At 40.4% G+C, this 13,275-nt stretch overlaps 1 protein-coding gene across 1 annotated transcript; it reads left to right on the forward strand.

The window, feature by feature from the left end:
• The first annotated feature begins 1,793 nt into the window (after window positions 1-1,793).
• LOC146466927 (transcription factor 24-like) lies at window positions 1,794-9,188 on the forward strand. The gene is made up of 2 exons (XM_085126450.1): window positions 1,794-4,349; window positions 7,336-9,188. The coding sequence occupies exons 1-2, from the start codon at window positions 4,026-4,028 to the stop codon at window positions 7,429-7,431; spliced, it is 420 nt and encodes a 139-aa protein (XP_084982576.1). The 5' UTR covers window positions 1,794-4,025; the 3' UTR covers window positions 7,432-9,188.
• The last annotated feature ends 4,087 nt before the right edge of the window (window positions 9,189-13,275 follow it).

Below are 13,275 nucleotides of genomic sequence, written 5' to 3' on the forward strand. Positions count from 1 at the left end.
GCGCCATCACGTGTGTCGCCGTTTCTGATACAGTACGAACTTCAAGAATGTCAGAACTTTTCAAGGTCTTCAAGACAGAAACTGAATATAAGAAAGAGCACCAGAAGAGAAGGTGTCAATTAATACTTTTATTACGAAGTTTCGCATTTAGAAAAATGCCATACGGCGAGGCAGGAAGACAAAGTAACACAAGTAACCAATTTCCTCTGAATATTCACCCGGACACCCAAAAGTTAGAACCACCTTGTATAGCATAATAAACAGCACCACAGGAAAGTACTGCTCTGTAGCTTTCATTGGAATGGTAACCCTTTAGGATTTCACCCACAGACTCAAAAGTTAAAACCACCTTGTACACAATACGATAGAGTTGACGTAAATTTTAAAAATACAACTCCGTTTCATGTGAAACGTCACACCTGTATTTTATCTACACACGTAAAATTGGATTGAACAACTTCTCACAATTGAAGGTTGGATTTTTACTTTAGGTTTTCAAAAATTAACCATTCGTCTTAATAAGAAAGTCGATGGGGCAGCAATTGAAGTTCTTAGATACATGTATTCCTTCTTGTAATGGAAAGCGTTAAAATTTTCGGGGTTTTTTGGGGATAAAGAAGCCGGTAAAGGTGTAATGAAATAGGTCTTATCGTGCTTTCATTTCGGCCGGAAATTGAGGTAACGACGTTATAAGCTTACGATGAGTGATGCAGGAAAGACACAAGCTATCTGATAATATTGTCTCTTCACTCTATAACTGCTTCTCCTTGAAATCCCGATATGAGTCTTGTTTTACGACAATTGATATTGCCCTCGGATCATAGAGGAATTTTTGTGCTGTGAAATAATCCGTGCGATTGTATAAATAATTGAGACTGCTAGGTCTTGGAAAAACTACTCCTGGCGTTTTTCTAGCAATAATTACGCTGTCATACGAACAACTTTCTTTTTGTCAGCATTTAATACGACCACCATGTTGATATTCTAGACTGGAGAACCAATAATGAAGTAAAAGGGAAATGAACAGGGGCACCTAACGGATCGTTTCGGTAAATTATCTGTTCGAAAGGCCCTTAATCCTCTACAATTTTCTTAAGGGAATTTTCACCTCGAACGTTCGTGATATGGGAACTTTAAGGCCTGGTGTTTTCGGATTAATAGAAATGTCGTTTCGGATACCGAAGAAAGGTCAGCTAAGAAAGGAAAGAAAATAAGACCTAAGGTTTTCGGAAAATGGACAAAAGTGCCTTAGTAATTTCGAAAAGACTCAAGTTCCCCTAGAATGACCGAACAGATAAAAATATTATAGCGCGGCCTGAAATGAACCTACAGAGCTTTAAAGGTACTCCAGACAGCCTAAAATAGCGTTTCAAAGGATCTGAGAGAAAACTGTCGTTGGGTGCCCCCGAATGAATTAAGGTAAATCGCTATGTTTATCCCGGCATATTTCGATTGAATTTGTTCTTCTAAAATAGAAAATCGGTTCAAAGATCAAATAATCTTGATCATGAAATAACATCAAGTAGTTCCATGAGTTATCTTTATTGCAATCTAAGAAGTTGTGTATTGATCCTCAACAGTGGCCGTTTTGTAGCGCCTTTTTAGAGCGCGCGAGCCTGGAGCGAGTCAAATTGTCAATCATTGAATGTGGTTCTAGCTGTCATTCCCTCTGTTGTTCTTTGTCATTGTTGTCTGTGTTGTCCTGATGTAATACAGGGTGGTTCTATCTTGTGAGTCTGTGGATAAATTCCTAAAGTGCGACGATTCAAATGAAAGCTGCTGAGCAGTACTTTCCCGTGGTGATGTTTATTATGCTGTACAAGGTGGTTCTAACTTTTGAGTCTCTGACTTAAGGTGCTTTCCCGCGCTTGGCAACCGGCCGGACGTATGTTTTGGCGTTTTTGATTGGTTCATTGCGTTCTTGTCAGTTGTCGAGTTCGGACCGACGACAGCACCGATTATTGCTAGCTTTCCTGTGATCGAATTATGAACCGGAGCTCTTGAAAACATGCTTAAAATGGACAAGTGCTAGTCTCAACCGAACCACACGCAGGGGTAGCAGAACGCAAATAAAAATTATTCTCGCCTTAACACGCGTTTATCACTTCCGATTCGTCTTTAATGAAAGTTTAATTCTATCGTCGAATCATCAACACACACAGACATGGGTCAAACCAAAATGGAGTCAACCTGCCGGCTTGTCCAGATGTCACGGGTAGCTTTCATTCTGTTATCGAATTCCACATCTTCAGTTGAACCCCTTTGGACATCAGAATGTTCTGGCAATGGCCAACTTATCAGTACCTAAAGAATTCGCATTGTGCAAGTCGTAGAATTTGTCCTTTAAAGAGACAAAACATCGTTATCAGCCAGAAAACCCGTTTATTTCCACTTTGTTACTCTGACAAAAGTCAAGACCCATTCTCTGCACACTCTCGCATGTGTTTTGAGGCATCTGCTTTCAACACGAAACAAACTAGTTGTTAAACATGTGCTTGCCAGAAGCATCGCGGAGAAAATTACCCGGAAATATTGGAACGGACTCTCAAATCGTTTATGGGGTGAAGTCCGCAATTTGACTCATTTGACTGCGGCTAAGCTCTGTTGAAGTTGAAAACCTTGCTCATATGTGCGTGAGTTTCATTTGTTATCCTGGCCTTTGAAATTCTTCGAATTTATTTTAATTGTGTTAATCTCTCTCTTTCTAGTTCTCAGTTTTCTTTGCAAGAAATGTGAAAGCAGCCACAAGAAGAAAGCCACTTTTTACTGCATGTTTGGTAGTTCTCTTTAATTTCATTTGTTCTAAACCATTCTGTAAACCGAAGAACTACAAAAGTACCCCAAATTGATTAAAAGGCCTTTAAACTGAGCTTTGCGGACAATTTCTTAATTTGAAAAGGAATTTTCTCGAGGATTATCATGGAGAATACAGGTACACAATTACAAAAAGTCACGCCTGATCCGGGGTCCTGTCTTTCCATTACACGTTCATCATACCTTGAAGTCTAGTTCTCAAACTGGCTGTTAACGCTACTTTGCGCATATTGTTGGCGGTTAATAGCAACTGACTGGATCAGTTTCGCGTATTTAAAGTATTTAAAGATACGAGGTTTTTTTAGAGTTGACGCAAACCAGAACCCGTCGATGAATTCGTCTGAATTCCAAAACAAAGCTAGGTTATGTACATGCCCTAGGTTGATCGATAAATAAGGGCAAACTTTAGGATCGTAGCCAAAATCGATGTGAGAAGAGACCTGTATCACAAACAGAGAATTTATGTTTCACACGTATCCTAGCCTTGCCTGATAATTTGGTCTTTCGCGGTCATGATCAATTTGTCCCCTACCGTTTATTTCCGATAAGGTTATCCCTTTAAAACTGATCCACTCTAGTTCTGCTGGAAATGCATGGCAAGATCCGTGTGTTTCTTCTCGTCAGATATCGTTCGTACAAATCAGAAAGGCGCACAGCAGTGCCATCGAACCCAAAATCAAGTAATCGCCTTTCAAACAAGTCCCTCGTTTTCGAGGTCATCAAATATTTTACCGCAGAAAGTTTGTGTCCACCAGCTGTTGAGAGCATTTAGTGATAAATCGATCGTTTTATTTCATCGTTGTTGAAACTTAAGGAACATTCGCCTGTGCAAGGCGGGTAGGCCGACTCATTTCCCGCGCGCAAATTGGACATTTATCGTGCCCCAATAAAAACCTCATCAAGGAATTGCAACGTAAAGTTAATTCCACGCCAGGACAATTAAAGATAGTTTAATTCGCGCCCAGAGAAATCAAAGCCAGTGTTGAATGCGCAAAGCGTTGCGGCATTCCCGGATAACATCTGAACTCCAGGCGGCATTCGCTATCTAGATTTAATTAACCACGTTATCACGACGGTACACACGTACGCATTTGTAGCGCGCTGTCTTCAAACTGCATTAAGGATTATGTTCCATGCAGCTCTAACTAGACGGGCTCCGAAGCCATAACGCGTACATTCTCCGAGTTGGAAGTGCTAAAGACTCGCAAGCCATGGGAAAGTTAAGTCACGCTCCGCTCCCTGTAAATACGGATCAACAGATGCCCAGAAAACGCCGTAAAGGAAGCTCTGAAACTCCGTCTGCCAACGCTCTCCGCGAAAGAGTGAGAGCGCAGAATATGAAGAGGGCGTATTTAAACTTACAGAAAACCTTACCGCAAGTACCACCCGACACTAAACTTCCGAGGCTCAATATCCTTTTATTGGCGATAGATTACATCTCTCACCTCCGCTGTGTGCTTCGCAGTGAGAATCAGCCCGAGCGAAGGTACGACAACTTGGAGGACAAAAGCGGCATGTTTCGGCCTTTCATTGAGGTAAGCCCCGTGATCAATGCAATGAGACTTCACTAGAATATAAACTGCCAATGCATTAGAGAAATCGTTTAGCCTAAAATAGAGCAATCAAGGCTAGCTATCGATGCATGAATGCAACATTTGAAACTCGCCTCCTAAGAGTTGTTTAGGGAAATCATCTCTTTAATAATCATAAAATGAAGTGCTAAACTGCAATCACAACAGAGATGTTTACATTGCTGTACGAATCGCGAGTTCTTATAAACAGTCATTTGCGGGCTTCGGTCGGTCTCTTTCAAATGCAGGTCTTTGCCAAATTGAACCATCTCGATGGAAGCATACGTATCTCTTTATGTAAACATTTTGTAGGGCAATCATTCTTTCGCGGTGATTATCAAGAGTTCTCAGAAATGAGAAAAACAGAAGTACCGTTATGGGTTTCTAGAAGACCTTCTTACTCAGTTGTCTGTTAAAGGAATTTCCACTGCACACGAAAAATAGCCATTTTCATTGTCATAACTTTCTGATTCACATCGAGGAGTTTTCAGTTGTTTTACGAATTTCGTGACGGGCCAAACGATAGTCAAGGAAGAAGATAAAAAAGCACTTTGGAGAGCCACAAAGTTTATTGAACTAATGAGTTTCCATTGTTTGGAGTTATTCAAAACAAGATGATTTCAAAAATGTGATAACAGAGCCTTTCAGGCATTTGGAAAACTCATCGAGAAAATAGTTTACTTTCTCTGCTCAAAGATGTGTTAATTTGGACAGTTTCAGTTGTTAAGTAAATAATAAATCACAGTTTTGATTATTTTTCAGAGCGCACTTCGATAGCGCTTGGTAAAGGAGGGGCGAAAATCAAAGAATTTCTAAAAACCGCAAAGAAACAAAACAACTTAGTGTTACGTTTTAGCCCATGAAGGACTTGAAACTGTTCCAGAAAGGAAAATTTTAACTCTTTTCATTCGCCGAATTGGAACAGAAAGGAAGCAACGATATATTTGTTAAGAGACGAGACGAGCTGGTAAGTTTGACCTCTGCAATCACACGGCTTAAAAATGTGCGTTGATTTTCTCGTAATAGACTGTTGAGCAAAAGTCCCAGTTCAAGTCACTATGGCGAGCGACAATAACTTAAAACATGTCCTACAGCAGTCCCCGGGAAAGAACCAAACTAATTAATTTTAAACTTGGAGATTATGCGACATCTTGGCCGTCCATATATAATGTGCGCATTTAGTTGCAGACTTCAGGGGCACCCAACAGATCGTTTCGGTAAATTATCTGTACAATTTTCTGAAGAGAATTTTCACTTCGAACTTTCGTGATATGGGAAATTTAAGGCTTAGTGTTTTTGAATTGATAAAAATGTCGTTTCGGGTGCCGAGAAAAGGTCAGCTAAGATTTTCGGAAAGGAAATAAGACCTAAGGTTTTCGGGAAATGGACAAAGATGCCCTAGTAATTTAGAAAAGACTCAGGTTGCCCTAGAATGACCGAACAGATAAAAATATTATAGCGCGACCTAAAATGAACTTACAGAGCTTTAAAGTCACGCCAGGTAGCCTAAAATAGCGTTTCAAAGGATCCGAGAGAAAACTTTCGTTGGGTGCCCCCGAGACTTGCCTCCGTTTTCGAAAGGCATTTCAGCAATTCAACTTAAAATTGGCAACTTTGGTTTTCAAGGCATTTCAGTCATCTTACCGTATCCAAAACGTACACTACAAAAGACCAACAGACAGAACCACGAGAAATGTAGTGCTGAACAACCTTTCTTTAAAATGGTCACACTTCAAGAATTCACTGACTGAAACTAGAGACACAGAGATTGTTTTTTCTGTGTGGAAAACTGAGAACATTTTCAACGATCAAAAGTTGATATTTAATGAGCATTCTATTATTTTAGTCGTTTAAAGTCTGGACTTCTGTCGACTTCTCAGTTCATTGTTAAGTTTCCTATTCCTTTCAAAAAGCATGCGTCAAGTAAACATGGCATGTGGCCATTCAAATGAAAGCTACTGACAAGCACTTTCATGTGTCAACGTTTACTATTGCCATGCATGGTGGTTCTCAGTCTTCTAAGTGTTACTGAATGATAGAGGGAGCCTATTATCTTAAAACAGCCTTGTGGTTTCTCGTTGGCTTCCTCGCCACTTTCATTTTATCATTATTACACTTGTAATTTCATTCATAGTGGCGACAATAAACTTGGAACTTAAATTTAAAACTTGAAATTTTGTACATGAGTTTAATCCTAAAGTTTGATCATTCAAATAAAAGCTTCTGAACAGTACTTCCCTGCGGTGCTGTTTATTATGCTCTACAAGGTGGTTCTGGCTGTTGAGTCTATCGATGGAATTCTAAAGTGTGGCAATTCAAACAAAAGCTATTGATGTACGTTAAGTTTCCTTTGTATTGTGTATGATTGGTGGAGACGCGGTAGGGGTTGCTTCCTTACACAAGAAAGTTTGCTCCACTTTGTCTCTCTTCACCCTAACTGGTGTATGAATGGGTACCGGCGACACACTGCTTTGGGTAACCCTGCTGTGGACTGGCACCTTATTCATTGGGAAGTAGTAATACTCCTGGTTCAGGCCACAAAAATCGGGTTACGCCCTGGCCATGTGGGCAACTCAGGCTGAAAGTGCGACTTTACCCCTAACCCTAGTAAGTGGATAAGGATAGGAGACATAAAGTAAATGACCCAGGTTCGAGGCGTATACTACTTTGATTTTTTTAAACTTCGTTTACGGTGTAAAAATCATAAGGTGTCCAACCTTGTTTTGGAGTATCAACCAATGTAAAATAAGGGAGCTGTCTGGGGCAGGACAATGAGTGATTTCCCCCACCCACCCTCCACCGAAAACAAATGCACACTCCTGCGTCTGCTCCCGCGTCCCAGGCCGCGCGCGCGCGACAAGGTAAGGCAAAGTACTTCGGTTCTTCAGGTAGGCCTGCTGAGAGCGCAGCCGAGTTTTGACTCTGCTGTATTTTGTGCATTCTGTTTCAGAAGTGGCCAATCAGAAGTCAGCTGCTCTCCGAATTTCTAAGGCCGCAAGTCAACGAATCAAAACTGAGACAGCAAATTACGATGAAGAAGAAGTGACCAGGAAGGAGATGAGAGCTTCGTGGAAAAGTGTCTTTCAACTTCGTTGTCACCTGACCATTTTTATTTAGAACAAACACTCCAACATGTCACAAAGCGCGTGAAAATAGAGCGTTTCCCAGATGCAATGGGGGGTGTAAAAAACGCACGTCTTGACTTAATTGAAGGGGCACTGTCACTGAGATTTCTCTGTATTTTTGTCACAACTGCTCAAATGTTTGACAAGATACGTTTTCACTAACATCAAATTGCTCTTAGAGCATCGAGAATAAAATATTAAGTGGTTTCTCTTGGAGAACAAACTATAATCAGTTCTTTTTAGCGATTTCTCCAAAATACGTTTGAACAACAGGAAAAAAATTGGCCATTTTTTTTTCAAGTTGCAATCCATTTCAATCTTGGCCATCCGCGGCCGAAGATAATTAACACTAGTTTCTGTGTAGTAGTGGGATTACTGTTAACAAAACTGAACCATTATTTTAACGATTTCGTCGATAGAAATATGTTTTTTCAATAGGTGACACTGCCCCTTAAAGCCTTTTTCCCGCTAAATACGAAGTCAGGTTTTCAATGTCAACGCAAGGATAAGTACAAACATAAGTGTGTGGCAGGGCCTTTGGGTGGTAAGGTCCAGACGGTTTCACAGCAAAATGAGGGCTCTCGTTTTTCAGGGTTTAAAAGGAGGGGGAGGCTCCCTTATATAAGTTACACAGATACTAAGTGCCGCCCCAAGAGTTTTTATTTCAATTTTTTTTTAGCTTTTTTGTCTGAGAACGGGTATAAATAACAGTTTTTAACCATATTAGTCTGAAAGTCTGGAAAAGGGGTCAAATTTTAGAACATTTAGGGGCCACGTATGAATTTTGTAGGCAGGCCTGAGAAAATATGAAAAAAATTACACTTTTCGGCCTGAAATAAATAGGGTCAGAGTATGGAGAACCGGGAGTCTCCCAGGTTGTCCTTGCACTTATGCTTAAAATTTTTGAGAAACGGAAGTTTTCAGAAATGGACACCAACCTAGAAAGTGATATACAGGAACGCTTCTTTGTCTTGGTTAAGATAATTGACGCCAGTTTCGAACAAGTTTTTGAAATTTCGTGTTCTAGACAAAATGTAGATATTACATTACGTTATGAGATGTTAAGATATTTACTTAAATGTAGATTGTTTGCGCATTTTTTGAAAAAAATTATCTACAACATTCTCTTCCCAAATTTGCGCAATAACTCTAGGTTAATCGTAACCTTTGTATAACCGAGTGATGGAACTGCTTTTACGTTGCGTTACCGAAAGATTGATCGCAGTACTTTAAAGGGAGGGGTTCACGGTTCTGCGCATGTCCATGAATCAAAATACCTTTTCGCCTTTGCTCGCTATGACCCAAGCCTGTTTAATTTAATTCGTTCTTTATGAACCATTCGGAAGGAAATAGGTAACTTGGGTGGTAATTTTTTCATATGATTGCGTTATTTCGCATACAAATAACTATAAACACATCAACCGTGGAATAAATCCTACGGGTCAAGGTTAAATTCAATATCGACAATATTAGTACAATCCACTAGCATTTTCTGTCAGTTTCAGTCATTTTGCTTGGACTAACTATAGAATGTGATTACTGAAGTACATGTGAGTGGGATTTTTAAGGCCATGAGGTTCATGCACATGCGCTGAAATGTGAACCCCTCCCTTTAATTCACTGCAATTTTGGTGCATGAATCTCAAGACCCAAGAAATAAAATGCAATTTATACACGTCCTTAACTTCAGTTTTTCAAATCAAGATGAAAAAGGTGAATGAACGAAACGATGAGTTGAGTACCACGTACATTTCAAGGTCGGCATATAGTGTTTCTGCCAGCTGTTATGAATCGGGGCGACCGGCACCGTTTGCAACGACTCACATTATTGGTAGAGAGAACAAAAGAACGAACAACAAAACAACGCGCCTAGAAACAAAACGCAGTGGGGCTGCAGGTTATCTGGGTCTAGTGCAAACAGACCGTCGAAAAGGCGCAGGTCTGCTGTTCTGAATCCATTGTAGACTTGACGTCAGGCACCCTTGAGGCGTGTTCCTTTTGGTCAAGATCCAGATCCCGGTTTGGAATCCAAAACTTGAGTTCAACCCTTTTAACAGAAACGGCTTTCCATAGTCCACCCTCCGCTGGGGAAAATTTTTACGAAAACCGAACAATAACCCGGGAGGCTTGGATCGAGGATTGGTAACCACCAACTGTCATGCGCAATAGACCAGCGCAGGAAAGACCGCGGGAAACGCAAAATGGCGGTCATGTTAAACGAGCATAACAACAACAACAACAACAAAGTTGAATGAAATTGACACATTTTTAATAAGTTTTTTTTGTGTAAGAGATAATTTCGGATAGAATGAGTCAGAGGAAGACGATTCTGAGGGAATTATCCCGAATTGGCTATCCCGATGCGAATGAGTTTGAAGAGGACAATTTCAAATGGTTATTCGACTGCGAATCGCTCGTTCCATTATAGGTGGTTTGCATTGCCGTCATGTTGATGGTAAAAACAAAAGAAAATTTGCTCACACAGTTCGCATGACCAAAATCATAGTCAATAGTATTAGGATAAAAATTAGACCAAAATCATAGTCTACAACCTAGTTCCCAGGGTCTCCCTTCTTCCCTCCCCAGGAAGCAGGAAGACCCTGGGAACTAGGTTGCATAGTCTATAGTATTAGTATGAATATGAGGGGAAAATCATAGTCTATGATATAAGTATGAAAATTACACCAGAAGTCGTAGTTTATGGTATTGGTAGGAAAATGAGGCCGAAAATTATAGTCTATACCATAAGGATGAAAAATTACACCAAAAATTAACCCTGACGTCATCTCTTGCGGGCAATTTCTTTAATCCTGGTCCCTTGAAAGGCTCAAAAATCGTCCCAAGGGAAGTGTTCGGACACACTGATTAAATTGGCAGCTTTTTATGAATATTTTTCGGGAGTCCAAAAATCGAATTTTTTCCAGTCGGGGGGGAGGGGGGGGGGGGGATTGGGGGAGTTAGGGAGGATGGGGTCAAAAATGACCAAATTTTGAAGTCGGCATTTTTCACCCGGTTTTGTCCCTAGGGACCTTGGCTTGTCGAAAAACTCCCTTGGAAATAATTCTTTTTAAGTACAACTAACGCTCTAACAAAGATTGGGAGTTTAACCCTAACCCTGACGTCATATTTTTATGCGCTATTTCTTTGATCCAGACCCCTTGGGACGCCCAAAAATAGGCGTCCAGGGGACGTTTACGGACACAATCGTTCGATTGGAAGCTTTTAATAGACTATTTCTCTTGCGTCAACAAATCGACTTTTTTTCCAAGGGTTAGGTCCAGGCTTTTTTTTGTCAAAAATGACAAAAGTTGTTTACGTCCCTAAGGATCTCGACGTGTCGTAAAACTCCCTTGGGAACCTAAAAAGTGTCTCAGGGGGCGTTTTTGGACACACTCATTCGATTGGAAGCTTTTAAAAGACTATTTCTCTTGCGTCAAAAAATCGACTTTTTTCCAAGGGGTAGATCCAGGCTTTTTGGTCAAAAATGTCAAAAAAATTTGTCACTTCTTTATGTCTCTAGGGATCTCGTGGTGTCGTAAATCACCCTTGGGAATCATTTTTAAATAAAAATACCGCCCTGACAAAGATATTCCTGTTAAACCCTCATATAGAACTCTTATAGAATATTTGTCTATCGTCCAAAAATCTTTTCCAAGGGGTAAATACCATGTTTTGGGTCAAAAATCGCCGAATTTTGAAGTCGCATTTTTCACTCCTTCATGCGCCGAGGAATCTCGGTGTGTCATCAAATTCCCTTGGCGATCATTTTTAAGTGCAAATAACGCTCTGAGAAATAATCTTATTTTTTACCCAAACCCTGACCTCATCTTTTATGGGCTGTCTCTTCGTTCCTGGTTCCTTAGGAGGCCTAAAAAGTGTCTCAGGGGACGTTTTCATATTTGTCCTCTGTCCAACAATCGACTTTTTTCCAAGGGGTAAGTCCAAAGTTTTGGGGCAAAATGAACAAATTTTGAAGCCGGCATTTATTTCACTCCTTTATATCCCTAGCGATCTCGGCGTGTCATAAAACTCCCTTGGGATCCTAACAAGTGTCTCAGGGGACGTTTTCGGACTTACTGATTCGATTGGAAGCTCATAAAAGAATATTTGTTTTTCGTCCAAAAATCGACTTTTTTCGAAGGTTTAAGTCCATGGGTTATGGCCAAAAGTGCCCAAATTTTGAAGTCGGTATTTTTCACTTGTTTATGTCCATAGGGATCTCTCGGTGTCGTAAAACTCCCTTTGAAATCATGTTTAATTGCAAAAAACGACCTGAAAAAGAGTTTTCTGTTTAACTCTCACCCTGACTTCATCTTTTGTGGGCTATTTTATGTCCCTGGTCCCTTGGGAGGCCTACAAAGTCTCTCAGTGGACATTCTCGGACACAGATTCGATTGGAAGGTTTTAGAAGAATATTTGTTTTTCGTCCCAAAGTCGACTTTTTTCCAAGGGGTAAGTCCATGCTTTTTGGTGTAAAAAAGACCAAAGTTTGAATTCGACATTTTTCGCTTGTTTATGCCCCTAGGGATCTCGGCGTGTCGTAAGACTCCGTTTGGAATCATTTTTAAGTACAAATAAGGCCCTCACAAAGAATTTTCTTTTTAAATCTCACCCTGACTTCGTCTTTTGTGGGCTATTTCTTTGTCCCAGGTCCCTTGGGAGGCCTTAAAAGTTTCTCAGGGGACATTTTCGGACACACTGATTCGAATGGAAGCTTAAAAAGAACATTTGTTTTTCGTCCCCAATTCGACTTTTTTGGCCAAATATGACCAAATTTTGAAGTCAACATTTTTAACTATTTTATGTCCCTAGGGATCTCGGTGTGTCGTCAAACTCCCTTGGGAATCATATTTAAGTACAAATAACGCCCTCACAAAGAATTTTCTCTTTAACTCTTACCCTGACTTCATCTTTTGTGGGCTATTTCTTTGTCCCTGGTCCCTTGGCCAAAAATGACCAAATTTTGAAGTCACATTTTTTAATTGTTTATGTTCCTAGGGATCGTGGCGTGTCGTAAACTCCGTTGGGAATCATTTTTAAGTACAAATAAGGCCCTCACAAAGAATTTTCTGTTTAACTCTCACCCTGACTTCGTCTTTTGTGGGCTATTTCTTTGTCCCTGGTCCGTTGGGAGGCCTAAAAAGTTTGTCAGGAGACATTTTCGGACACACTGATTCGATTGGAGGCTTTTAAAAGAATACCTGTTTTTAGTGCAAATATGTTTTTTTTTTCCCAAGGGGTAAGTCCATGCTTTTTGGCCAAAAATGACAAAATTTTGAAGTCAACTATTTTCACTATTTTGTCCCTACGGATCCCGGCGTGTCGTAAAACTCCCTTGCGAATCATTTTCAAGTACAAATAACACCCTCACAAATTTGTTTCTGTTTAACTCTCACCCTGACTTCATCTTTTATGGGCTATTTCTGTGTCCCTGGTCCCTTGGGAGGCCTAAAAAGTTTCTCAGGGGACATTCTCGGACACACTGATTCGATTAGAAGCTTTTAAGAGAATAACTGTTTTTCGTCCAAAATAGACTTTTTTCCAAGGGGTAAGTCCATGCTTTTTGGCCAAAAATGGCAAAATTTTGAAGTCGGCATTTTTCACTATTATATGTCCCCAGGGATCTCGGCGTGTCGTTAAACTTCCTTGGGAATCATTTTTAAGTGAAAATGACGCCCTGACAAAGAGTTTTCTGTTTGACTCTCACCCCGATTTCATCTTTTGAGGGCTATTTCTTATGTCCCTGGTCCCTTGGGAGGCCTAAA

The sequence above is a fragment of the Pavona decussata genome, unplaced genomic scaffold (assembly GCF_977016875.1).
Source record: "Pavona decussata unplaced genomic scaffold, jaPavDecu1.1 SCAFFOLD_140, whole genome shotgun sequence".
In the NCBI taxonomy this organism is placed as follows: Eukaryota; Metazoa; Cnidaria; class Anthozoa; order Scleractinia; family Agariciidae; genus Pavona; species Pavona decussata.